Source organism: Haliaeetus albicilla, chromosome 9, assembly GCF_947461875.1.
Source record: "Haliaeetus albicilla chromosome 9, bHalAlb1.1, whole genome shotgun sequence".
Taxonomy (NCBI): Eukaryota; Metazoa; Chordata; class Aves; order Accipitriformes; family Accipitridae; genus Haliaeetus; species Haliaeetus albicilla.
The window spans coordinates 9,675,998-9,703,257 of NC_091491.1; the positions used below are offsets into that span (position 1 = coordinate 9,675,998).

The window sequence follows — 27,260 nt, forward strand, 5'->3', positions numbered from 1 at the left end:
CCGCGTGGCCTGGGGCCTTCCACCATAGCGTCTGACGTGCAAAATCTCACACGCTGTGCAAAGTCTCCCCTTAGCCGACGCCGGCCATCTGTAGAACTAGTAAAGCGCGATGGCTACAGTTGTGGCCCTTGTACGAAGCACTCCCACTCCTGTCTGAATTAAAGATGCTATCTCGGGGCACGGGCACTAGCTACGACCCTGCACCGTTACATCTCCATCTAATGTCAGCCCAGTTACATCTCTGGGAGCTGTCAGCAGAGAGTGACGATTATCAGCTCAGCCCGCCCTTCCTGGCTTTGAATGAACGAGTTTGCAAGGCTGCAGGTGCTTTCTCTTTGCTGCATTCCCCAGAAAATCCCTGGTAATTAGGGCTCTCTCCTTTTTTTCCAGGAAGCACTGCCAACTCCTCCTGCCCTTCTCGCATCGACCCAGCTCGCTACCACGTGAATTCAGGTGTGGTTGGAGAGCTCCTCCTTTCCAGGGACCAGACCAGACCCGGAGCTGCGAGGAAGGGAGGCCGCATCTCAGCCGAGCAGAAGGTGAACTTCACGATTATTTCTTTTTTTGACGGAACGAGCGCTAAGGGCTGCGGGCAACCAGGAGGAGCCTCGGCGCTGCGTTTCCACCCTCCCACCCGGCTTCCGGCGGCGGCGGGGTCCGCCAACCAGGAGGATTTCGGCGCGGGGCGGCCCCGGGCCGCCCCCTTTGTTCGCGCGGGCCGCAGGGCCCGGCCGTGCCCCCGCAGCACCCGCAGGCGGCGGCGGCGGCGGCCGGGAGGAGGGAGGGGGCCGCGCTGCCGGCCCCATCCTCCTCCTCCAGCATCCTCCTCCGCCAACCCGGGCCGCCCGCCCGGCTCCCTCCTTCCCGGCTGGGCTCCGCCGCGGCCGCCCAGGGAGTGGCACGGCGGCCGCCTGCCAGGGGCTGTGCAGCCTGCGGCGGCTCCGGTTCCGCTCCCCGGCGGGCTGCGAGAGGGTAAGGGGGGGCGGCGCGGGGGGAGCGCCTCCGCCAGCCCGCGCCGCGCCGGCAACAAAGGAGGGGATGAGGGGAGCGGGTGCGGGAAGAGCCCGGGGGGAGCGGGCTCCGCGGAGCTGTCAGCGGTGGCGGCTCGGCCGCGGTAAAGCGTCGTCCTTGGTCGGGGGAGGGAAGGCACCGTCCTTGTCGTGGGCCGCGTTCCGTGTGAGGAGGGGTGCCGCTCCCGCCGCCGCCCCCCCCCCGCCCCCGTTGCCTCCGCGGGCAGGAGCGGGGCACCCACCGGCCGGTGGGGAGGGGGCTCGGGTGGGAGTGGGCGGCGGTGGGGTCCGCCCGGCCCGGTGCACGCCCACCTGCACACTCACACCCACCCGGGCGCCCAGACGGGGCTACAGCCCGGCCCCGCACCTCCGCGGGTGGGTGTGGGTTTGGTGGTAAAGGCAGCCGGTGGGTCACAGCAAACGGCTCGGGGTGGGAGCAGCCGGAGAAGCGGGGGTCTGGTGCTGGGAGGATGGAGATCAGAGCGGGTGTCAGCATCGGTGGCTCGGTGCGGAGCGAGTTTCTGTTTTGAAACGGGAGGAAAATTTTCTTTTGTCTCCGGGAAGCTGGACCGCTCGCTGGGCTCGGTCTCCTCTCTGGATTTTTGTTCTTGAATGATCCAAGTATCGACGTTAACTACATACTGCGGGATTTGATGGGGGTTTTTTGTCTGTAGCGAGGAGGTGCGTTTCAGAGGCAGGCCCAACTGGGTCGGGCTGCTGGCATTCGCACGCTGCTCAGGTTGTGGGTGGCAGGACAGACCGAGCAGGTCTCTGCCCCTTCCATCTCCTGATACAGAACAGCAAATGGTCTCTCTGGGGAAGCATCCAGGGATGGAGGCAGAGGCACGCGTTGTTATCTCCAGGGCATCCAGGCAGGCTGCAACGGCGTTTGGGAAGTGCTGGGAGACAAAGCACTGTGTCAGCACCGACTGTTATTTGCCGCTCTATTGAGCGTCAGTCTCATAGGCCTGCAAACCTTGCCTCAGGAACTCATCCTGCTGGAATAGATGTCAGGTTTCACCAGCCCTTCGGTTACTGTTGGCTAGAAGTGTTTCCTTGAGGGTGACTTGCAGTTTGAGTAGAATTGGTCTGTGTGTGGACACAGATAAATTTGGAATGCTGTGTTCTCACGAAAAGCTGTCACTGTGCCTGCCAGAAATCACTGAGACTACAGGGCTTCAAAGGCTCAGCTCTGAGACAAGCCACAAGTTAAAATGTTAGCACCAGCCATTACAGGCATGTCGGGGAGAAGCTGTGCTGGAACCAGTCTATCATCTCAGGAGTGCTCATGTGTGGGTCCTGCCTTCAATTAAGGGAAAACCTGTGTGTTTCAGGAGATGCTTTTAGGATAAGTATGGACTGGATTATCTACTGAGGCCAAGGGTTGGTATGTGCTCCTCTTCTGCTTGGCTTCCTGCCACCTCCAGCCTTGGAGGCTGCCATAATTTACTCCAGCATGTAGCAGTTCCTGGTGCATTTCCTCTTTCTCTCCCCCCTTGTGCTTTTGCTCTGGCAGAGGAAACGATGAAGAACCCAAAGGGGGATTTTCCAGTGTCAAGGGATGCAGTTATGTAAGGGTATGCATGCTAGTTCTTCTTCCCTTGTGTTACTGGGTGGTTAAAATGGGTAAGGGCACGGATTCCACCTCCTGACTAAGGTTGCTGGTTTTATTTATCAAAATGTTTCCTCTATCTGTGAAACTCGGGGAAATGAATAATTTTGGGGGGGGTTGAGGGTGGGGGGTGTCATATTTTTGGTGACGACGAGAAAAATAGATAAAGTAAGTCGCATCCCCCAGATACATGGTGTTGATACCACTTTGCAGAGTGTATACAATGCATGGCAAGGTTTATATACTGACTTTTAAAGCTCTAGGAAAGCCCGGGTACAGGTAGCTAGACCTGAACACGAGTTGTTGCTAACCTACGTTAAGACACTGCTATGGTCTTATTTATAGAGGGATGTGTAGGTATTTATAGAGATACTTATAGAAGATGTTTATGAAAAATAGATATCTTGTGACCTGTTTTCCCCCTCCATCTCCCAAGGGGACTGAGCACAAGAATGACCAAGGCAGTTGCTGACATGGGGCGAGAAAGCATTTTTTTTCTGTTGCTCTATTGCTGAGTTAAAGACAGCCAACAATCTCTGGCTGTTGTTCTTTTATCACTGTTCTCATGATATTTATGGTAGAATTTCAGGTCCTGTTTGCCTGGCAGGGCACCTTGGCTGGTAGTACTGGTGATGTCAGACGGCAGCAAGACTGGGGCTTTCTTTTACTGGTCAGTTTTCTAAAAGAACCAAATTAGGTAAGTTGCTGAATAAAGATGACGTACTGTCCAAGGTCACTCCAGGAGCCCAGGTTAGAGAGAGGAATTGGACTTGGTCTTCCTGAGTCCTGTTTTAGTCCTGCCTTTTCCATGCAGCCGTCCTTCTGTCCTGTGTGAAAGCTCTCATCTCTCTGGCTGATGCTGACAGAGAATCACAGAAGTCTGTTAGGGCATTGATGCACAAAGTCTCTTTCTGCAGTACCACCGTGCTCTCAGAGCATTTCCCCCTGCTCTGCTCAGAGGACCCTGTGTGCTGTGTTTGTCTTTTGTACTTTGTCCTGTTAGGCACTGCAGTTCAACAAATCAAATTCACTTTCCTTGTAGCTGGATTTAATTTCTTGCTCTTACATTATTGTGCAGTAGCTCTTGCTGTAGCTACCAGTGGAAAAATGACTTCATTGCATGTGACCGAGTCTGGCACCTTAAACTGATACTTACTGCTATTCCTGAAAAAGAAAAAAAAAAAAAAACCCTACCGTCCGAAAAACCAAAACCACAAAAAACCAAAAAAACCCCCCCAAACCCAAAGAAACCCCATTAAAAAAAACCCCAAACCCACAATATTTCTGCATCAGACTTTTTGGAAATCATTCCCGTGCAGTGGCAATGGTTTTGTTATCTCCCTTTAAGTGAGTGAAACCGTGTCTATCAAATAGCCACGATTGTTTCAGATGCAGCATAAGCAAAGAAAGATGTGTGAAGAAATAAACCCAAGCATTGTCATATTTTGTTGTCACAGTTTAAATTTTTTTCCTTCAGTATGATAGAATAAAATATGATGCTGGCTTGAATTGGCATGAAAATTAGGTGTTACTTTTCTTTCAGTGATTTATTTTTATTATCTAGTGTTTACCCACCTGGACAGTTGTAGAGAAATGTGGCAGAGACTAGTGAAATGCCCTGCTGTGGGTTCTGAGCCAGCAATAAAGTCCCCATCTCTTCATCCCCGTCTGTGCTGAAGCACAACGGGAATCTGAATTTTGTTTGGTTTATTTTAAGAGTTAATGCTCTGAAGTCTGATGTTGACTCCCTTGATAACTCCATTTGTGCCTGGGAAAGCTAAATGATTATCTTTGAAAAGTATTTATACTCTGTATCTATAACAAACACTTCTGAAAGACTTCCAAGTCCTTTGATGTGTTGGATATTCAGAGAGATAGTGATGCCTAATAGAGTCAGGCAACTATTCTCTAGCACTGTTTTTTGAGTAGTCTTGGAAAAAATCTTTTGCTTCTGTTTCTCTTGGGTACAAAATGGGTGATGCAGTTCTGACCTCCTTTGAGGTCTGTGAATGAAATGCTATGTGGATGTTGGATATTTGGATCTCGGAACTCTTTAATTACTTTTTGGTGCTTTTTAATACCTCTCCTGTGTTCGCTCACGCTGTTCCTTTAAAAAGATAATGCAAATAAAATTGTATTGCTTGTGCCAGAGCTCTTGGTCAAAATGAATCCTGTTTTATTTTGGTGAATAACTTGCGTTGTGTAGTAAAGGCTACATGGATGCTGGTTATATGGAAAGGATTTCCTGAAACTTTGGGGTGGCAGAAACTTCAAGAGGTCATCTGATCCATCTGTCTGTTCCAGATTAGGTCTGTCTTCATCTGTGTTGTTCAAGGCAGAGGTTTGAAGATTGATATTTTTATTTTATTTTATTTTTTTAAAGAATAGCATGGGCAATGAGGGAGTTTCTGCAGCCTCTCTGGACAGTCTAACTCAGTTTGAACTGATGTTGTAGTTAGAACTGCATAGTATGTGTCTTCCCCTTTGTATTTGTTGTCATTGTCACTTTGTGTGTCTACCTGTTACTGTAGAAAGGACAAGTACAAGTACAAGTGTTTCATTGACAAAAACAGCACAATTTCTTTTGCAGCATGAACTTCTTATGGAGAGGCAGAGGAAGGCTTCCAAACCAAGGCACCAACTTCTGGCATAGTCACTAACAAAGGCTTTCTCAGGCTGGTCTGTTCTTTTTCCTCCTTTGACATATTCCTCCCCCCTTTATTTGTTGCATCATGCTCTGAAAAATTCTGTGTCCACCAATTAGTGCTGGAAACTTTTCAGTAATCCTGACAGGCGCAAAAAGCAGCTGCCTGTTGAAACAAACAGCACTTTCCCATCCCTTGCAAATACTCCCATTCATGACCTGCAAGCACATCCCCTGGATGCAGAGGCTGTCCTGGCTGGGGAACAAACCTCCCTGGAAAAAGAGGCCTCTCCTGGAAGATGTGGAGAGGCACTTATGTCATGAGATGTATTTAATAGACTTTTTAGCCTCATATTTAGCTGTCATATATTGTGTGCTATACTACCTCAGTGGCTCCTGTCAGCCCTCCGTGTGAAGCCTGTCCTGGTGATTAAAGTCTGCTCCTTAGCTATATTTGGCATATAGTTTCTTGTTTTATAACTGAGATTCTTACCATGCAAACTAGAGTAGGTCGGTCTGCAACCTTGAATAAGTGCTTTTTTTTTTTTCCTCTGGACTTCTGTTTCCCAGCTGGTAAGTTTAGGACGTTCTAGCTGATGACCAATCTGCCAGCCATTCCTAATGGCTATTTAATGATGGGCAATATGGCACAAAAAGGCAGGCTTGTGAGGAATATGCTGCTGAGGCAGAGGAAGCTGTTTTGCCTTACCCAGTTCATATTTTACATGTCAATATATGTAGGCTTTTACTGGGATCTATGAAATAGCTTTTTGAACTTGCTGAATCTCTTCCGTAGGAAAAATTTAAGTTTATATGTATATTTATATATATTTCTAGTAAATGATACTGGCAATAAGCAATGCCTCCTGTGAGCTTAATCTTGGTGTCTCCAAAGCATCTACAGGCATTTTTTTTGTTTTTATCTCTGAATTCCCCCTTGAAGCACATTGGCTAGATGGTAGGAAGGTGCGGGAGCACTTCCAGCACACTAACATGGAAATGTCAAAGTCAAATGGTGCTTTTGGGTCATCATATGGGTCAGGTTTATGGAGTGCTTTATATACTCTGCCTTAGGGTGCTGGAAACATTGATTGCCTTTGTTAGGAGAGTGACAATTTGGTTTTTGCTCTTTCTTTTTGGTTGAAACGGGACCAGTCTGTGTTAGAGATGTCATGCCAGCGCTCTGCATTATAATGTACTCAGGCTGCTGCTTGTAACTGCTTTATACTTGCTTGGCTAGATGAGATTATATCCTGATGTCTGTACAAAATCATGATTGTGGTCTTGCCTGCATTGGAGGAGAGATTAATGACATTTGCAGTATAGACACAACCCGTTTCTGTAAGAAGTGAAGGAGCAGCTAGGGACATGTGGTGGCTCTAAAGCTCTGACTAGAACATGTAGTGCTGTGGTACTCCAGGAGTGTGGTGGGTTGATCCATCTGTCCTGCCTACCTGCATGCAGGCTGGGTTCATCCCATCAGCATCACTCTTATCTCCAAAGATATGAAACGTTAAATCCCATTTTTTGCACTGATCCATCTAGCCAGACCTGTTCCTTTTGGCTGCTGGGATCTACACGTCAAGCAGTGCTGTATGAGTGCTTCCCGATGGCAGGGTTGCGTATAGGTGGAGGTGCTGGTTAGAGCTAGGCTGTGGAGCAGTACAGCTCTCTGTTGCTGCTGGAGGAGGCTAGGATTGACAGCCTTTCCCAGATGTGCACAGCCTGTGTTGTGACAGGCTCTCTTGTCCTAGCCAGCCCAACAGGTCCTGCTGGAGCACGGGCAGCACACCGAGCATGTTCAGTCTCCACGCCTGCTTTGCAATTTGACTGTGTAGGATGGTGTTTTCTTTTTTTACCCCCTAGAAACGGTGATCTCTAACCTCCTCTGATATGACATGCAAGGTAGCCATACTATGGTGCTGTTGTGGCTTAGTGTGTTGCTGAGTGCCTAGAGGCTTTGAGCTGGCATCTGCTTCTCTACACATGGTGCAATCCAAAGTAAATGACGGCCTCTGCAAGGCAGAAGGTAAGGTGTGGGTGAAAGGAACCATGAAGCAGGAAGGGATAATGTAATGGTGTTGACAGATAAGATCCAGTTTGATATAACTTGCCAAAATTTTTATGGTTTGGTCATTGATAGGGATGTAATTTGAATAAGAGACATATTCCTTCTTGTACTGGCTTTTCTGAGCATCTTTGTATTGGGGTTGCAGGTGATAAAGTAGGAAACTCCATGATTAACGTGTACTGGCTGAAAGCAAACTTTCTAGATTACTGGCCTCTCCGTCTCCACCACTGGTTATGGTGGGAGCTGTGTAGATGTGTCGGTGTCAGCTGAGGTCTGGCAAAATCACAGTATTTGTAGAGAGGCTCAGCAGAAAGCAGCAATTAATGTACGTAGCCCAGAGGTCAGCTTCTTAAGTGGGAGGCTGAGTGCAGGCTGGTGAATCGGCAGGGAGGAGGGTGCTCCAGGGAACAACTGTGGCCAACATCGCTCCGCTGCTGCCAGCACAGCGATGGGAAGGAGGATGAGCGTGGGTAGAGGGGATGGGGCTTACGCAGTGCCTTGGTGCTCCGGAGAGAGGGTGGGTTTGCTCTTTCCTACCATCTTTAGTTTGGTGATCTTAGATCATTCAGTAGGTACCAGTGGTGTAACTCTCCAGGTCTACCACCCCTCTGTTTGCGAGCTTGGTACCATTATCATCCCTCTTCATGTGGCAAGGAGATTACTGACCACTGTGGAAGAAGAAAGCAGGAGTCCTGGCTGTCAGTGCTGCATTTCAACTGTGAGATAGTGGTCTGGATTTGCTTTTCAGCTTACCTCCTGTTGTATCTCAGCTTACTCTTAACAGTCAGAGTGTGAAGGTGGGTTGGTTATTCTTTCAGCTTTTGGGAACAGTGCTTTGTTTGAAGGAATGAGATGATGTTAGCTCATAGTATTTGGCATAGAGTTTGTCCAAGGCCTGGTGAGACATCGCCTGGGAGGCAGCATGTGTTTTGGGTTGCCCATGTCTAAAACAGACTGAATTCAAGTGGTGGAGGTTTAGAGAAGGTCTCCTAAGATGAACCAGGAAATGGTGAGTCTCTATCTCGGGACCTCTCAAAGGAGAGCATTGCTTGTTCAAAATGATATAGTGAAGGCGGAGAAAGGGCAAAGCTGTCTTGTGGGGGTTGGACACAATGGGAGAGTGTCAGACTTGTGCAAAGGGCAGAGTAGGTATGTGGGCAGAAGGTTGGCTTGAATAAATCTGGACTGGCAACTGGTGGGGGGGGTTCCCAGCCAGCAGAGGCTGAAACTAGCACTGCTGAAGTGTAGGAATGAAAAATCTTGCAAGGTGGTTTTGTAACTAAATGAAAGGGGTTGCATCAGGTGCAGGGTAGGCCCTTCCTATCCTGCATCCCTGCCTGAAGTTTCAGCACCTTGTGAAGAGGCAGGATCAATTTTCCCTTCACGTGACATTGTTTGCATCAGGGTTCTTTGGAGTGGGTTTCTGTACTAGATGTTACACCTACGGTACCAATGGCCTGGAGCAAGGGTTTGCTCTTGTTCCTGCTGTAATGACCAGGTCTCCACTGCATACCAGATTGCATTAAATGTGTGATTGCATTAACATGGTGTCTTTTCCTAGTGCGCTTGAGGGTGTGTGTAGATACTGGGCGGCATTAGTGGGGCTTCAGTGGCAAGCCCAATGTGTCCCAAGGTATTTTCTATTACACCAGAAACATGTTGCATTCCACTCTTGTTTTCTTTGCTTTTAACCAAATCATCTGCAAGTTTAAACTGGTACAGCTGAACTGCAATCAGACAGGCTGTCATAACACTGCACTGCAAATGAAAACAAAATTCCTAGTTTCAAAAAACTTAAATGTGTGAAGAGTGAGAGAAGAAACTTGCAAGAGCAGTTGTTTCCAATTTGTGTTGCTCCAGCCTTTCAGTTACAGTCTACAAACCAAGGCTGGCCTGTGAAGAAGCCTTCATTGCAGGTGTAGGTTGTAAAAAAAAAAAAAAAAAAAAAAAAAAAAAAGTGGGAAGAAATCGAGGCAGGAGGGACCTGGGTCCTGTTTTTGTTTCATAATCAAAGTCCAGGGCAGAGGTTAGATTACAGAAGTGCACAAATCAAGATCCATATGTTAGCCTGAGCTCCAGTGAATAACAGATTAAGTGCCAGGGTGAACTTTAATGCTACATTAAATCAAGCAGTCAAAAGCCAGGAAATTCCAAAACTTCAGATCCTTCTGCAGCTCTGCACAGGGTGCGTAGCGTGGCTGAGTTATTGTATAGCTCATATTTAATTGAAGAATTTGTTTCTCCAATAGTAAAATATCAAGCCATTATAATGGAATACGTTTATCATGTATCATTGTCTTTCCTGCACTCTGCCTGCTCTCCTCATGTTTCTTTTCCAGATAGTGCTTATGACAAATAATGCTTTCTGTGAATAGGAAACTTGGATTTTATCAGAGCCCCTTGAATTGTAGAGAAACCTTCTACGGAACTGAGTAGCCATTGGATCAAGTCTGAATTACCTGGACGACAGCAGTTCTGAAATCTCTGCATATTCTGTTCCCTTCCCATGTGAGCTGTGCAATTTTGGTGTCCTGCCCCTGTATATTTCTGTAGGGACACTGTCCCCTGCCCCAGGGCTTAACTCCAGGAAGCAGAAACTGATGTGGATCGAAGACCATCCCCAGGATGTTTCCCACAAATTAGAGCTAGTTTTGCTCTGCAATTAGTGCAGAATTGTTGCTGTCTACTGTGTCAGTCTTCAGTAGGTGTTTTGCCAGCATGGGGAGTGTGAGCTCATCAGCAAGCCCATAATTACTCCCCAGTTTGTATATGATGACTTCCTTGAATGTCCTTTGTTGTTTTTTTTTTTCTCCCCCACTTTGCCTTAGGTTTTGCATTGTGGTTTTTAGTTAGAGTGCAATGGGATGTTTTTGCACATTCTTCCTTTAGTAAGCATTGTTTATAACTAAATCACAAGGTGAGTAGTCTATCATAGTGGTTAGCATTAGCTTAAAAAAAAAAAAAAATCTAAGTTTTTAAATAAAAGGCCTCTAGGCTTTCCCTTTGCATTCTGCGCTAATTATTACAAAATTTGAGTGAGAAGACTAAACACAGGCTTTTTTAGAGATTAACCTTTCAGACACGTAAGAGCCACTACATAGTAACAACAGAGTTTTATGGCTGAAGAATCTGTGTGAATTCTTCAACTGCAAGGGAGAAAAAGCCTTAAGGCTGACAGGATACTGGGATCCCCCGGTTTTCGATGTGTGTAACTGAAGGCAATACGCTCCTTTCTTTCATTCCTGTAGTACTTTACCTCCTCCATTCCCTCTATGGGAGAAGGAAAGGTTTTCTTGGGAGAGGAGTCTGACCTTAATTAAGAATGAGCGCCTCTTATTTCCCCTATACTTCAATTAAGTGAAAGGATTTAGTCCTAATATGCCTTGTGCTTCAGAAATGGGTTTCTGATTGCTTGTTGGAAAGAGTAACTAATCGGAGAAGTGAGAAGGCAATGGTATGATTACCTTGGATTGGATGGAACATCTTAAGGAATTAAAAGATAAAATTGCCCTTTCTTGTCAGCATAATCTCTGTCTCTATTAGCAAAGCTGCAGTTTGGCTTTATCAGATCCTGTCTCTGTGTTGATCGGATTCATTTCCTGTCCCTTTCGCAGAAGACTGAGTGGTTTGAATATGGCCTTCGCATTTGATTTCAAGGCAAAATTCTGTTCATAAAATCCCTAGCCTGTCTTTGCAGTATGGCTGGTGTTGTGGGGTTGTGAGCCTGGGACATCAAATCTTTACCTGTCCTTGCCTCTGGCATGTGGTCAGTTGGGCAGTAATGTATCCTAGAGTAACTACTCTAGGAGATGGAGCTTTATTGCATGAAGATCTCATTTTCCTGGGCATCGGAAAGGTGCAGAAAAGCTTGGAAATATAAAGTGGATGCAACCAAATGCTCAGAAATAAGAAATGAAATAATTTTACATAACTTAAAAAAAAAAACCAGTATCTTTAGGCCAGTAAAGGTTTTGTATACGGCCTAATAAATAAATACCAGACACTGAACGCTTTTTGCCTTTATTCTGTATGCTTATTGTGGAAGTGAGTGAAGAGCTCCTCCAGCGTTCAGTGGATGAAGTTCTTCACTAGCAGTTTGTTTTCAGGGAGATGATGGGTTTCAGGTATTATTTTCAACATTTACAGTGCCTGATGCTGAAGTCTTCTGCAGGCAGTAATGCTGTTTTCTGTGGGAGATTTTGCATGGGGAGTGCGACACGTGCAAGAATGAATTGCTGCAACAGGCAGTTGTAGGTCTCATGGGGAGCAGGGGTTGTTCTTGGGCTGTGCTAAGGTAAGTTCAGTCTTGCCTGGAGTCCCAGAGGTTCTTGAATGACAGAGGGTAGGGGACCAAACCCAGAGACCTCTTTGAGGCCCTGTGCTCTTTCTGAAATACAAACCCAGAACTTGGGTAGAAAATTAAGTTCCTGCTTTTATGTTTAACTCTCCTGAATGTGTGCGCAAAGGATGTGTCGAAACCAAGGTGCTGTTGGACCATCCCCAGCTACACATTGTGTGGCAGCATGTGGGATTGTTTCTCTTTCCTGTAGAGGATGGGGCTTTACCTTGCAGGCGTAAAATGCACTTTCTATTACTCCATATAGAGTCACTGTTATTACATTGTCAGAGCAGCTGCAGACAGAATTCCTGGTCTTTCCAGGCTGTGTCTTTATTACTAATGCAAAAGTCTTTGTGCAGATTCAGGCACACCACCGCATCTTACGATGCTCTAAAAATGGCTGAAACTCTGCTTGCAGATGTGCTGCCGTAGGGCTGCATCCCAAGCCCTGGTGTTCCTCATCCTTAGTATGAACATGAGGGAAGCTGGCATAGTGTTTTAAATAATGGCACAAACAATTGCTTCTCAAAAGATTATCTTAGATGGGAGTAGGGAAAAACAGACTTTATTGTGCAAACTATCCAAATAGTTGTCTTTGAAGTCAAAGATTATTTGTATGAGCCAAATTTGTTTAAAAAAAAAAAAAAGTGTTTTACTGCTGCTCTGCATTGTCTTTGTTTATCATTAACCTTCCGTATAACATGATAACCTTGATTTCCTTCAGTCTGATAACTAGATACTGTTCTTTACCTTTTTTTATGGGCCCCTTGCCCTGAAAAGGTGTGCACACAACTGACTGCAAACTTCAAATTTAATTTCTTCTGTGTGGATTTCCAAATTCAAAAAATTAGAAACCTAAATTTTGGTACTCGCTTTTTTAGCTATGTATTTAATTTTAAGAAATAAGGAGATGTTTCCGCACAAAATATTGTATATACCTAGCTGTTACAGCAGTGTTCAGATACAGCTGGTCTAAATTCCACTTGGGTCTGCATTCAGAACGACATCCCTGTACCTTGCCTAGGGTTTCATGTTGGGTAAACTCTTCTTACATCTAGATCCATCCAGAAGGAAGCACCAGGCACAGGATGGGATTCAGGCCAACTCAATCTGGTGTCTGGAAACCTGTTCCAGTGTCTTGCAGTTGTTTCACTCAATATGTCGAGGTGAACAGAGCCTTAGATTGGCATATGCCCATGAGGGCTTTCTTCTGGGGAGTGTGCTGAATCTGGGAGTCTGCTTTGTTGCTTACGTCCATCTTGAATGGGATGGTATTTCATGTGGCAAGCAAGTACTAATGTGCCTTGTTGAGGGTAGGAGGGATGGATGAAGCAGAGAAACTTACAGATAAGCTGTATTGCCAAGACTGACAAAGGCTTTTGCTACCAACCCTTGTTTTGTGTTGTTCCTCTGCCACATTTGAGAAATAACTGAAGTCTAAGCACCTCCAATTGTTTCTCTGTTTTTAATGTGTGCTGTTCTGATGCCTGGCCAACATTGTGGATACTTGCATATCCAGATATGTTGCTCCTGGTGAAAGGTATTTTTTGGATGTACATCTGCACTTAGTTTAGAACTGTTCCCCTTTTTGAATCTAAGCCTAGGTGACTCAGATCCAGCTGTCCCCTTTTCTGGTGGAAGAATGGAGAACAGAATATTTTGGTCATTTGCAGCAGGCTTTCATATTGTGCATTCCTGGGATGCTTTCCTTGATTGTGGGAACAGACAGAACCATTCATCCCAGTATGAAGAAACTACAGGAAGAATCTAGCAGAGATCTAGAAAATCCTTGTAATCTGTGTCATCTTGGAAAAGGAAGAAAAACAAAATAAGCAGAGCTGGTGGCCCTGGAGTATCCACAGGGGCAGATGTTGTTTTTTTTTTTTACGGTGTGTCTGGAAAAAAATCGCATTTCCATAAAGTTATACAGGAAGGCAAAGCTTACAGCTTGGGCAGGTAATATAGGGAGTAGGAAAGAGAAAATGACTCATGTGTTTCTTATGCCACGTACAGCATCATATTTGCCTGTGTTCAGCATTTACTGCTGGAAACAGACTTTTCGGAAGGTTTCTGTTAATAGAGCCTGTTGGGATGCTGAGGGTACAATTTGTTATCAGGGCAAGTTGTTATCTCTAATGGAGAAGGGCAGTGCCCTGTGGAGATACTGGCCTATGTCCCAGGCCAAGGATATTTCTGCAGCACAAAAGCTGCATCACTTGGGAGCTAATGTGGGACTTGGATGGCTTAGGGCAGCATTGCTCTGGGTGGTGAAGATGACCTAATAGTGTAATTCGGAAGAGCTCCATGCTTGGCTTTCAGAGCTTCCTAAAAATCTGCTCATATATTTTTATGTAGAAGTAGGGGAGAAACTAGTGACAGAGAAGGAGTATCTGTCCCTAGCAGCAGGCATAGGCTTCTTTAAAAATGTCCCAGGCACCTATTTTTATCTATGTATTTCTAACAAGCTGCATTTACAGTAAAATTTACTCAAGTTCATCCTCATTTCCCTGTGTGATAATGAGTGTGTGGGTACACGCTAAGGCAGTCACCCCTGTTTCCTGGCTTTGGTCAGTCTGCAGCTGATGGAGACGAGAATGACACTTCAGATATGTGAGTTAGCCCCCATCAGACTTCCCTGTGAAGCTACATGCGGTGAGCATAGCTGGGCAAGGGGTGTCTGGCTGTGATGCAGGGTGATGTTTCGGAAGTTCTTGGAATGTGGTATGTGGCGTGGAGACCCCAGTGAGTGTGGCTGTGAACTAATTGTGGTGATTGTATTTCAGGGTAAAAGAAGCTATCTGTTTGGAGGGTGGCTTAATTAGCAGCCTGTGGAGTTCGTTTGTTTTTCAGCATTAGTATGTTGAAAGCAAATGTGTTTGCATAAAGGTTTCTGGCAGAAATCTTCATGCAGTGGGAATGCACTTCCTCTTATTTCTCTCCCCCTGCATAAAAATAAAATCCAGTCATCCTGGGAAGGAGCAGAATATCACAATATCCTGTGACTTGTGTGGCCAGCTATCTTCAGGGATAATGAGTAGTGGAGGGAGAATGAACTGAAGTTCCCTGTCTCCTCATAGATGAGCAGCAAAATAGAGGAACGGACTAAATTCACTGTCTCCCTAAAGCTTATGTGGTTCTCACTGCAAAGTTAGGGATCCAGAGAATCCCTCTAACAGAGGCCTGAAAAACTGTAAAATATTTTTATTCTTCTGGCACCCTTTCCTGCTTAAATTCTTTTTATCCTTCCCCCATCTACATTCCTGATTGTGGACTCAACCAGCCATGTTTTATCTGGAAGAAATAGCATCTCCAGCTTGTTTAATCTCAAGTACAGCATCAAACCATGTAACCAAATGGTAGGACTGGGCGATGAGATGTGTAAATCTAGGAGTAAGGGTATCTTGTAAAGAGAGCAAACCTTCAGGTTGAAGGTGATAGAGATGGGGTGAGATCTCTTGGTAGACCACATCACCTGCCAGCAGAAGTGCTAGAAATCCAGTTGCTCTGTAAAATCAAAGCTAGCCTGGGGCGAAATATGTCATATGAGATGGAGTGGGTGGAAGGGAGATGTCTGATGGCTTGACAGATAGGAGGAACCAGGCTGATCAATGTTTCTCACTTCCAGATTCTGTTACTTGTCTCCTTGTTTTATGCTAAACAGAGCTGGAAACCGCAGCCTCCTGTCCAGCTCTGTGACAGCATCTGGTCCTCTCTGGCTCTGTCGCAGGAAGGCTGTTTTCTCTCTTGCTTAACAAGAACTGCTTGCTCTTGTCCATTGTTCCTGTTGCTGGTGATGTGATCTGAGCATCCCACTTCTCATAAATAACCCTGACTTCTGTGTAAGCTAAATAGTCCCAGTTGGTGCTGTCTGCAGGTATCTGAAGCCACCCCAGGTGTTGGACATCCTTTGTGGGGGACGTGGGGAAGAGACAGGGCTTGATCCCTTGGGTTTTCACTCGGGCTCCCTCCCCAGGCTGTCTCTGCTGATCCCTCCTTTCTTTGTCTCTCTAAGCCGGTGTGGGATGACTGACTCTTACTGCTGAAACACTCTTTGGTGTCTCAGATATTTGTGACCCCTCACGAATACAGTTTTGGAATTCTCCTTGCGGTTTTTCCTCCTCCTGTGTCTGCTTGCAGCTTTCCCTGGAGCCCTGCCAACCCTCCCCTCACTCTGACCCAGCCTGTGTTGAAATCCTTACTCATGCCTTAATCACTTCCCGTCCCCGCTATTGCAATTCCCCCCTCGCAGCATCTGTAAATCTTTGCTACATTAATTCTCCGGAGTGCTGCCTGCAGCAGGCTACCTCCTTCCTTGGCTCAGGAAGGAGGTCTGGCTGTCCCCTGGCTTCTGGCTGGTCCGTGGTTTGCTCTCCTTGCAATTCCCTTTGCCGTTATGTTGGCGTTGTCCCTGGCTTGCTCTGTCACCACCTTCTTCCCTCTGCATCCCAGCCTGCTCAGTCAGCCCGCCTTAGCTTCCTTTTAGCTGATAGTCTCAATTTTTTGATTGTTTTTCTTTATCCATTAGGACTGTTTTTGCATTTTTTTTAAGCAACTTAGTCATTTCCTTTATTTTTCTTTTATTGTCATAAAACTTTTTGCTTGAGGAGTTGTGTGCTTGTTAATGCAACATCCTTGCAAGGAATTTGGAGGTTTTATTGGTTTTATTCCGTTTGCCTACTGGGAAGGGAATGGCGTAGGGAAGGATTATGTGACTTCACTAATGAGTAGTTGGTACAGTCATGCTTAGGTTTCAGAAAGGTTTGGGGTTGGTTTGTTGGGGTTTTTTTCAGTCTTACTGCAAATCCATGGGGTCAGGTGCCCTTTTTTTGTAACAAGGTTTTGGATTTGTCTTTAAGGAAAGGAGCCGCAAGCCCCATCTCAGACACTGGCCTCCTCCTTCCTCCTCCTGTCAATTTGGAGATGCTGCCCTGAAGTCTGGTGAGAATGGGGGCCATGCACCAAAGGTCTAGTGCTGAGGGTTGGTAGTGTGCCTTTGGTAAGGGCTCTGACAGCAGAACCGGGTCGTGGCTGATGCATGAACTGAGACTTTAGAACTTAAAACCAGTCAACAATTTCAGTTGCTCAAATCCCAAACTGAATTTAAATTCTTGTTTGGTGGTTCTAGGAGGTTTCAGCTTTGGTCCAGGACTCCAGGGTTAAAGTGAGACTGTGAGATTGGGGGAAAGAACATTGAGATGGGAGATGAAGGAAATAATCAGCCTTGTTTTACAGGAGAAGAAATGAAAGATCCTGACTCTCCTAGGGCTGTGAGGAGGGAGCTGGGCACTGCTTTCTGGCAGCCTGTTTGGTGCTCTCTGTCTGATTTTTTTGTGCTCTGTTCTCCCAGGTGTGTGACAATGGAAGAAGAGGTCCATCATCGAGAAGCCTGAATGGTGATACCAGGACAGCTCTTTGAGACATTTGCAATACAAGCCTGAGATACATGAGACAGCAAACATGCTGAAGCCAAGTGGACTTAAAATCCCTGGCAGGGCTGGGAAGCACTCCAGCCCGGTGGGACGGGCATCAGGGACCACCGCAGCTGCCGTCACCACTGGTTCAAAAGAAGGTAAGGACTTGATTTGGCAGGGACATGAGCTGACCCAGGTGATTACCTGGCTTAAAGGCAAAGGCCTTGTGGTGCCAGTGTTCAGTAAGACCTAAAATTCCCTGTCTGTACGTGTTTTGCTGCATGCTCACAATCAATATAAGTGTAATGGGGTGAGTAAATGGCCTCTCCCTCCCAACTAATGCATAAACTAGGCAGGTTGTGGAGTGGGTGGGAGACAGATGGATCCTTTTATGTTTAGGGCTGACGGAGAGAGGTGCTGCCTCCTGTCTTGCTTGTTTGCGTATGCATACCTGTACAGACACTGACATTTGAAGAGCTGGTAACAATTAGGCAGATAGGAACCTCACCCATGACCTTCTTAAACACTGTCCTATAGCCATTGCTTCTGCCTGTGATAATGCAAGAGTAGGAACCAGGCACTTAAGGTGATTTGTTCTCTGCTGATTACCTCAAATTAGCGCCTTTGTTTGAACAGAATCATTTGAAGCACTGGGATTTGAATAACGATTTACCTAGACATATGTACACACACTTTACTGTCTGTTGGTCTATAGCCAGTGTATACATAAGCTATACAGACTGCCGTTATGCAGTATAATTAACACTTCAAAAACATTTGAGATGTGTTTTGCTTAGGACTCATTTTTCTGGCTGCTTTGACTGCTGGGTTGTTTTTTGTTTGGTTTTTTTTTTATTAGATATTTTATTGCTGGCTGGGGTTAAATCATGACAGATATAATTTAGCAAATATTCAAGGTGCAAGTTTATGTAATGTTTTTTGTTTCACTTTTTTAACAAAGGCTTTCCTCTTGGTTCTGGGGAAAAGCATCAGGATGATCTATATCTTATCAATCACTTGTATGTTCAGTATATTACACTTTCATTTGAGAATGTTGCTTGTTGAGGTCTGTCAATCTCTTGTCCCATAATAATTCAGGCCACTGCCCACGTGCCTGGCTACCTTTCTGTATGTTCCAGTCCAAAAATACGTAGTGTTTGGCAGAAGCAGCAAAGCCTTGTACCTGTCAGACAACATTTTTAGTATAGGGGATTATATTGGACAAAATTTGCTTTAGCATACTATGACAAATTAGCCTGTGATAATGATACTGCAAAAATGAGGGTCACCAGACAACGCTATCTCTTGTCAGAGTAATGCAGAAGTGTCAGTTATTTAAATAAAACAAACAAAACCCCCCATCTCTCTGAAGTTTCTCTTGTGCTGGGGCATGTGTCATTGTCCCATGAACACCCTCCACTGAGAGGGTGCTTCAGGCACAACCTCTGCACAGGACTTCCATGCAAAGACCCTGCTTGCTGCTGAGAGACCCTGGCTCTGCTCCATTGTTACACATCAGGGGCTCTGCTTTGCTCATGGATTTCTTCAGCTGAGCTTTCTCTTCTTTCAGTGATTGATGGTGTATGTATCATCTCTCCCACTCTGTAAATTCTTTCCTTGAACAGTATTGTAAAAGCCATAGTTTTAACTTGGCTTTTTGCACATGTGCAAGGTCTCGTTTGAGGGGCCCGTCGCTGCATGAGATCATGGGCTGAGTTCCAGATCCTTTGGTGTAATACAGCATTGTAGGGAATGGAGCAACACTGCTCTTTGCCTGAGGACTTGGCCCTAGATGTACAGATAAACATTTGAATTGCACTTTTCTGTGTTTGAGTGGGTTTTGATATTAGAAAGACTTAATTTCTTAATTTAGTATCCAAATCAAAGATACTGAAGTCTGCTTTATATTTGTTTGCTAGAGAGAAGCACAAATTGATAAAGGAAATTCTTAGTATAAGGTTTATAGGTTAGGCTGTTTATTTTGAAGTTATCCCCTAGACCTGTTTCTGTATTTCCCCCTAGTTTCTCCTAGCACAGAGAAGTGAACTTGAAGGACTCTACTGAAGTGACTGTTTAGCTACCAGCTGTGAATCTCTCAAGGTGCTTCATGCTGGATTATAATTGCAGTGCAGTGTAGAGTTATTTTCAGTTGATTTTTATCACTTAAAAAAAAAAAAAAAAAAAAATCAAAACCCAAAACGAGGGAGAGGATCCGAGGCCTGTCTTCCCCTTGGAGGCTTTGCACAGAGGCGTCTCGGCAAACACAGTCGGTGCGTGTGTTGCAGTATGAAAGAGTTAGTCAGCACTGATAGTAAGCACGGGGGTCTGATGCAGCCTTTCGGCTGAATGCAGCACTTGTTTGCTGGAGCTTCTTTGTGCCTTGTTGAGCTATAACCATCTGTCACTGTGATAGATGTGTAGCAAAGCCAGCTGAGCGTGGGCAGAATCTGCACCAAACTGAGTTTTACCTTTGCCTGAGAAGTTCTAAAATGAGTTTTGTTCCTGGAAAAATGTGTGTATGGAGATAGGGAGAAGTCTTGGGATGGTGGGTTGGTACCGTGCAATCACTGTGCTGTGAGCTGCACTGCTGCTCCTCTGCCTCTCAGGATGGTGCAGGGGGCTTTCGGGAGTTGCAAAGCTGCTGGAGCAATGACAGCACTGAGCTGTTCCTACCTGGAAGGTGAGAACAGAGCACAACGGGGCTGTTTACCCAGTGTGTGCTAGGTGGATAGCTGCGATAGGGCTTGTAGCATCATCTTTGACGTCATCCCTAGCATCATCATCTTGCTCCGTATCCTGCACAAGAGCTACTGCTGTGTCTATGTGTGGCCTGTACCTGCTCTTCTTCCTGCAAAGGCCTGGCCAGCCCCTCGCTGCCTCCTGCTCCTCTCCTTTCCAATCTGAAGTGGTGAGCAAAGCATGCATCCCAAAATCCTGTTGACTTGCCTATGTGCCCCTTTCTGAGAGTGGCAGCATCTGTGCTGGCTGTGGGGCCCAGCCGCAGCACAGACAAGTGTGAGATTCAGCCTTTGGCAAGGAAAAACTCCAAGAGAAAATATTCTTTTTACTGTCAAAGTGGTTTAATTCTATTTCAGAGCCAAGTGTCCACATCATTAAAATCCTAACCACAGCAGGCACTGACGTAAACTTTGAGGATGCCTGCAGCCAAAGGATCTGGTGGTAGATGGCCATGGAGATTGGATTTCATTACCTTTCCTGGGATTAATCAGGTCTGGGCCATTGGAGGGTGATGGAGCTTTGCCCCATCCTCACCCTTCTGTCTTGCTAACCTGCATCACTCAAACTCTGGCCTCTAAGTGCATCACTGCTGTTAATTCACAGCAGTACTGATAACCCAACTTTATCAAGAGGAGGTAACTATATGCCAGCCTGAGGGCTGTTAGATCTGCTAGTGTGCAGTCAGTACTGAGTGCTTTCCCCAGTGTCATGGCGTTGGAGCCTTTCTAATGTACAGAGGGACAATGGGAGAGATGAAGAGGCTGAAAACAATTTTCTTTTGTGTATTTAATGTCAATACTGCAAAGGGCTTTTTCTGCTTTTCTTTCCTCTTCTGTCACTGTCCAGGAAAGTGCTTTCATGTGATGTATCAGGTGTCTGCTGGGATGGAAAGCTCCTCTAAAGATACCAAGCTTTACATCAGGTCTTAAAAACTCGCATGAAGGAGGCTGCATGTGAGGCATTAGAGAAGCCCTGCAGAAACCATGAGCTCTGCTCTGTGCTGTCTTTGAATGTTTCCGTGAGCTCTGTGAACCGTGTCTGTGCAATGAGAGTCTTTCCTAGGAGACTGTCAGGGTTTGCCTGACTCCAGGGGGATCTGAGTGCACTGGATTTTTCTGAACTCATGTGTTGCCTCCACACTTACCTGTCTCTTGCCAGAAATGCCAAAAGAGATTTCTCCATTTTCTTGGGCATTTGGTGAACCACCTGAGCCCTGCAGCTTGATGGAAGAAAACCAGTGTGGTTTGGATTACAAAATACAGAGCTGCAACATTGATCTCTATGAATTTGCTACTTTGGGGGAAGACAGAAATCTCAAAAGCTCAAAATACAGTTGCAGAAGAAAACCATAATCTAATGAAGCACAGAATTAAACTGCAACAATGTACAGTCTGTTGGCTCTGAGCTGTCTCTTGGCTCTGGTAGCCTGGGGGTGGCTCAGAAAGACCCCACATTGAGGTTATATCTTCCAGACTGGGTGTCAAAAGAAGGTTCTCATTCTCCAGTTGTACCTGAGAGTTGTCAGAGAGCCATTAGATACAAATGAATTTTGAAAAGCTTCACACTTTCTTCCTCCTACCTTCCCATAAGCTGATCAGTCTTGTCTGCAAAAGTGTAAGCAGATGTACTTTCCTTTATTCTTAGTCTGGAATACACAAAGGTGCTTTGATTTCTACTTTCTCTTTTCCCCAGCGCTCTGTTCATATTCTTTTGTAGAAAGTCAAGTGTGTCTCATCCATCTCTCATCTCTCTTCCTTTCCCAGGCAGTGGAGCTGTACCCTGTTAAACATTTCCATGTAATCTTGACAGCTCACATCTTACGTAACAGGACAGAGGCTCGATGCAGATGTAAGATGCTGTGTGTGCCTGTATATGTAATTTCACAATTCATGGCTGTAGGTTTCTATAGAGACCAAATATGATGTAGTCATAGCATGTGTGTCAAGCTGGCTCAGAATATCAGAGTTATTTTCCCTGAAAACTTATTCAGAGCCCCTGTTTCCTACCAGCTCTTGGAGTGTCCTCTTTGAACTTTCCTAGAGTGGAGAGTTATTGTGTCTCCTACCTGAGCTGATGCAAAGACCCATGAGGTATAAGGGCTTTTTGTGGTGATATTCTGGGTTAGATGCATTGGCTTCTTGTGGGTGGGGTTTGGTGTTTTTGTTTGTTGGGTTTTGGTTTTGGGGTTGGGTTTTTTTGAGAGCTGAAACGGTCACTTCCACTGAAAGTCAGTGGGGGACTGGTGAATTCTTGGAAAACATTAGCTTTGATGAGTGGTGACCATGATGACTATCCCCCTCCCTTCTCTCCCATAAAGCTGCAACAATGGAAAAAAATAAGTTCTGCTGCTTTGTGGTAACTATTTTCCTTAAAACCAGACTGAATATTCATCTCTAGCTGTCTCAGGAGAGGATTTCCCACAAATGCGTTGGCTTATTTCCCGTGCTTCAAGTAAAGAAAGTTACTGCTCTCAACCCCATGAGCAAGAGAGGTTTCTGTGCAAAAGGTGTGGGTCACTGGTAAAGGGCTCAATATAATGTTTGGATTTCTTGTTACTTGCAAAGCTCATATGTCTTGGTTTCTCTCCCACCCTCCTCCTGGAAAAGCCTGCTTTTGCCTGGAGTTGCAAGATGGAGAGAATGGAAGCTATGATGAATGGGTCCACACAGCCCTCCCAGCTGGTGGAACAGGTGAAAGCCGCTGGGAAGGGAAATGTTCACATTTCAGAGTGGTTTTTGTCTGCTCAGAGCAGCATCAGAGTAACTTGGTTAGAGGAGAAAGTCTTGCCTTTCACACTGCATTTTGCTGTCAGCTGGCTCTGGCGTTCATTTACAGTGCTTTTTATGGTTCTTAAATCTCTTCTCTAATTAAAGACTTCTGGCAAAAGGGGAAGGAAAAAAAGGAAAATTTGTATTTGCAGATGGAGCTGGGCAACACTGGGACTTCAGCGCTGGAGGCAAAAAAGCCCGAACCTGTTATATTTTCTGAGACTTAAATGCATCCAGTCTGAATCCAGCCTAGATCTTGAATTTTACGGATGGATCCTGTCTTTCTGAATGGGCAGGTGCAAGTATCTGACCTGAATATCATATTTAGGCATGGCTACGAGTATCAAAACTGTTTTTCAGCAGGTGCCCAGTTTTATTGCCAAAAACTATACTTTGATAGCTAAGCTATACAGCATTGCCAGGAGCCTGGGAATGCCTTTTCATTTTCATATAAGTGTATGTACGTTATTTTTGATGAAAAATAAGGGCACAGAACTATTAATATTTGCTGGCATAATGTCTGCTTTTGCAAACACTGTATGACACTTTTGTTCACTAAAAATAAAAGCAAAGTAGACTGGAGTGCTCGCAGGGCTGTTAAAGAGCACTAGATGACTGGCTCCACAGGGTAATTAAACTAAATATGATGTAATGAGGGTTTTATAAGCCTGAGCTGTGGTAGTTATTGGGGTAGGTAGTTGTGCTTGGTTTCTGGTTGCTAATCGGCTGACGCTGGTTACGTCCTGGGGGATAGTTACTGCTGTGCTGAGGGGGTGAGCTTCATGTTGTTCAGGCAGCAGCTGGGACGGGGTTTGCTGGGTGCAGTCACTGAGTTTGTGTTAGGGGGCATGCGTGATCAGAGCTGTCACTCCAGCCTGAATGTGATCAATCACTCCTAGCATAGGAGAATAAGAAGAGGCCAACAGAGGGTTGGACAGACTGGACTCCGTGGGTTACATCCCAGGTCCCTCTTCACAATTAAAGGAGGTTTCCTTTGAAAATTGTGTGGCATAATGTTTTTATCAGGGTTGAATTTGGGTTTGAGTCTCCTGGGAGGGAGTTAAATTTATTTTCTGATTTGTTTTCTAGAAATGCAGTTATCTTCTGAGGACTGCTTCTAGTTTCAGAGACTCAGCAATTCTATATGGATAAGTCTCTTTGTACATCTAGGCCCCATCATTAATGAGCTATACCTGTATGAATTCTGCTGGAGGGGTCTAAATCTCACCACTGCCTTTGCTCCTCTGTAGGATTAGTGCCTTGCTCTTACCTTCCTCAGTGGGAAATCTTTGTTCCTTTTTATTTACCTGCAACAGGGTTAACAGCAACACCTTGGTAAATTAACTTGGAAATCAGTTGTTCACCCCTCAATTTTCTCAGGATTTTGTTGGAGTAAATTGGCTGGATGTATAGCAAGAAGAAGTAATTTCTGTTGCCTCCAGGATTATTTTTCAGTAAAACAGAGGGAGGGAGGGTGTCCTTGATGAGGAATTCATGCCTCGGTAATAAGAGAGAGCTTGGGCAGGTTACTCTCAGGTAATCATTGATGGTTTGGCAGTGTCTTAACACAGGCTTTTTTTATAAAGCTGCAAGAAAGAGTGTTGAGGCTGCCTGGTTTTGTATCAATCTATTAATTCTCATTCCCAAATAAATATGAAAGACACTAAACTACTGTTTTGTCTGAAACAAAAGAAATGGGGTTGTAGTGTCCTGAGCAGCTGATTGACTGGCACAGACATAGGGAGCTAATTCTTGTCTATTCAAAGGCTTTGTGGCTCTTGATTAATATTAACTTGGGGTGTTGTGCATTGGCGAATTGAGAGAAAAGACCCCACATTGTGGGGCCAGAGGCTGCTATTATTTCTAGCAAACGTTTGTTTTTGCTGTTTTGCTTCAGCCCTCACGGAGCAATAGGTATTGTCAGCTGCCATCTGAGCGCTGTCCTCAATTAAATCCATGCTGCAAGTGGGAATGGATATTCCTTGAGTCAGATTAGTGATTGTTGCTGGAAATGCATCATCGGTGTCTGTGAAGTTTGATTAGGTCTTGCTTTATCTTAACGGGTCTGTGTACACGGCATGTTCTGTTCCTAGGGGAACTGGGAGGACAAGGTGCCAACGAGTGTGTGTTACTCAAATGCCTCTGACTGCTACAGTATCAGCAGATTATCTATCAATTAGCGGTAAGAGCTACAGTATCCACATAGACACAGACAGTCATCTGTTCAAGAAGTTATCAGATATCTGGAAGAAAACAAGAGTATGTTTTCAAGGGCTGTACAGGAAAAAACTGCAAATGAGAGTTGCTGGTTTGCTGATTTAGGATTGATGTACAGCTCAAGTGAAGAAGTGAGGCTGGGAGCGGAACCATGCTGGCTGACGGTCAGTGCAGCTGAGGCGTAGGAGCTGTGACAACCACTGGAGCAGCTTTGCTGAGTGATTGTTAGAGCTTGAGCGTGTTTGTTCATCGCTGCTGTGGGGTGACTGAAGTGCCCTGCATGTAGGTCACATCACTGTACAAATCCACTTGCTTGTGGATGCTGATGTTCTTGTGAGACCCTGCAGATTTGCTTCTAATCCCCACTGCGTATCCAGAAGCCAAATGTTTTCTGGTGTGGTTGTGGACCAACCGTTTGACTATTTGCATAGGGCTTGTATTCAGCTCACACGTCCCTTTCATGAGCTACTCTGTCTGCCATCCTGCAGTTTGAAATACATTTTGTACTGAGGTTTCTAGGCGGGGGTGTTGGAGGTGGTGGTTCCCCTCTTGAAGAGGGAAAGGACCTTTGGCAGCATTCATCTCCCAAGGAGAAGTGGTTTGATGCATTCTAAGCAATATAAAAGGGCATTGAATCAATCTTGATTTAATCAGCTTTACAGGTGACATCTAGAGACAACTGGGAGTCTGATTTTAATTGTCTTAATCATTAGATGCTCTTAGAAGGATTTGATATAGTTAATCCTTAATATTCAGTGCACTCGTAGAATGAGATGCGAGCACACGCTGAAGGCATATGGAGGTCAGACGCCCTCCTGCTCGCTCTGTCTGTAGCTCCTTGCAGAACAGCAGGGAAAGAAAATCTGCTTCCCACAGATGTTCAGCTTATGGTGGTTTGACTATAATGAACCAAATCCTATTCAGCTGGGCTGGTGTAAGTCTGCAGTAATATCAGAATGCTTGTGGTTACACCCATCAGAGTAAGGGTGCAGCTTTGGGGCAGAATCTGCTCTCACGTGTTCTGCCTTGAACAATTGATCTGATCCTGCAAAAGCAGATTAATCATTAGCAGCCTGAGCCAATATTCATTGAAATCAAAGGAGAGATTCCCTTTGGCATAGATGGATTTGGGATGAGACTCCACAGGATTACAGTGACATCAGACTGTTGCTACATAGTATTGGCTATTGGTTGGATCTGACTGTTGCACACTGACCCTGCATGTAAGCATCCTCCTTGCAAGCAGTTAAATAGGTGAATTGGTCTCCACAAAAGCCTTAAAATATTTAGAATACAGATATTTTTCTCTATTTATTTTGGGTTCAGTAGGATATTTACTTTTTTTTTTATACAGATGCTAGAAAGTAATATCCCCTTAAAAGAGAGAAATTGTTTTTTATGCGGTAGTGAGGTCTCTAAGATAAATGGCATGTATCACAATGCTTACTATAAAATAATAAAAGTTGTCAAAATTGGGCTGAGACTTCAGCAACTCCATTTAGAACACAGTTGATGGTCTCTACTACAAAATGTGACTGTTTTGGCAATGCTGTTTCCAGCACAGTAAATGTGTGTCCTGTGTGCTGTGTCCGGGTCATGGATGGCCCGGAGGATGCAGCAGAGCGCTTTACTCGCATGGTCTTCCCTACAGAATTCTTTGTGAGAAAGGAAATATTTGTGCATGGAGATTTTAAATGGTTGCGGAGGAATGCAGCGATGAACTTTGCCACGAGTACCTCTTAAAAACTGAACATGCACTGAAAATTCAGGAATTAATTTGTGTGATCTAGCGTACTAGTGCTCTAATTTGCAGGGCAGTGTTATGCAGGAGTTAACTGCTGCTACAAGAGTGTTCCCAAGCTGCTTTATGAATTCCTACCAAGTGCAAGCTGTAAGTCATTCTCACTTTCTGTAATTATAAACCTGCTATGCACATATGAAACCTCTCTGTTTAGACACTCCAAATGCTTCACCACCACCTGTGAAGCCTGGGGCTGTGAGGTAGGTCAGTATTATCCGTGTTTTACACACCAGACAATTTAAGAGAACTAGGTCTTGCTGCATGTCATCCTGTGAGTCAGAGGTGAAAGTGGAATAGTTATCCTGGCCAGCAAGTTTTTCTGGCCTTTTGCCCTCCCGGTCCTGGCACCAGGAGCAGCAGCTTCCCTCTCTGACACTGCTTCCCGTAGTCCTTTTCATTGACTAAAGTCCTGTGTCTGTAAACATTAGGGCATTTTTAATTTGGCTGAGGGCACACACTTATTGAGCATATAGGGTGTCTCACTCCCGCACTTGGGGCATGCTTGTCTTGTTTCAGACTTAAACCTGTACAGTTTTTTAGGATTCACATCCCTGAAGATGACAGGAGCCTTATGTATTGTTTATGTCACAGAATTGCTTATTGCAGAATATTATATTTGGAGGTATTTGCTCAAAAAAACCTGCCAGA

General features: G+C 45.3%; 1 protein-coding gene across 4 annotated transcripts in view; it reads left to right on the top strand.

Annotated features, from left to right (window-relative positions):
- Positions 1–707: 707 nt before the first annotated feature.
- The window catches only part of CLIP2 (CAP-Gly domain containing linker protein 2), an 82,396-nt gene continuing 55,843 nt past the window's right edge, over positions 708–27,260 (top strand). Inside the window, exons 1-2 of one of the 4 annotated variants that reach the window (XM_069791475.1) lie at positions 708–972; positions 17,024–17,245. In XM_069791475.1, the coding sequence (XP_069647576.1) occupies positions 17,134–17,245 (112 nt within the window). In that variant the 5' untranslated portion in view covers positions 708–972; positions 17,024–17,133. Of the gene's footprint in view, positions 973–16,195; positions 16,615–16,696; positions 16,838–17,023; positions 17,246–27,260 lie in introns of those variants that run through there. The other 3 variants (XM_069791478.1, XM_069791476.1, XM_069791477.1) reach the window with 3 other exon arrangements.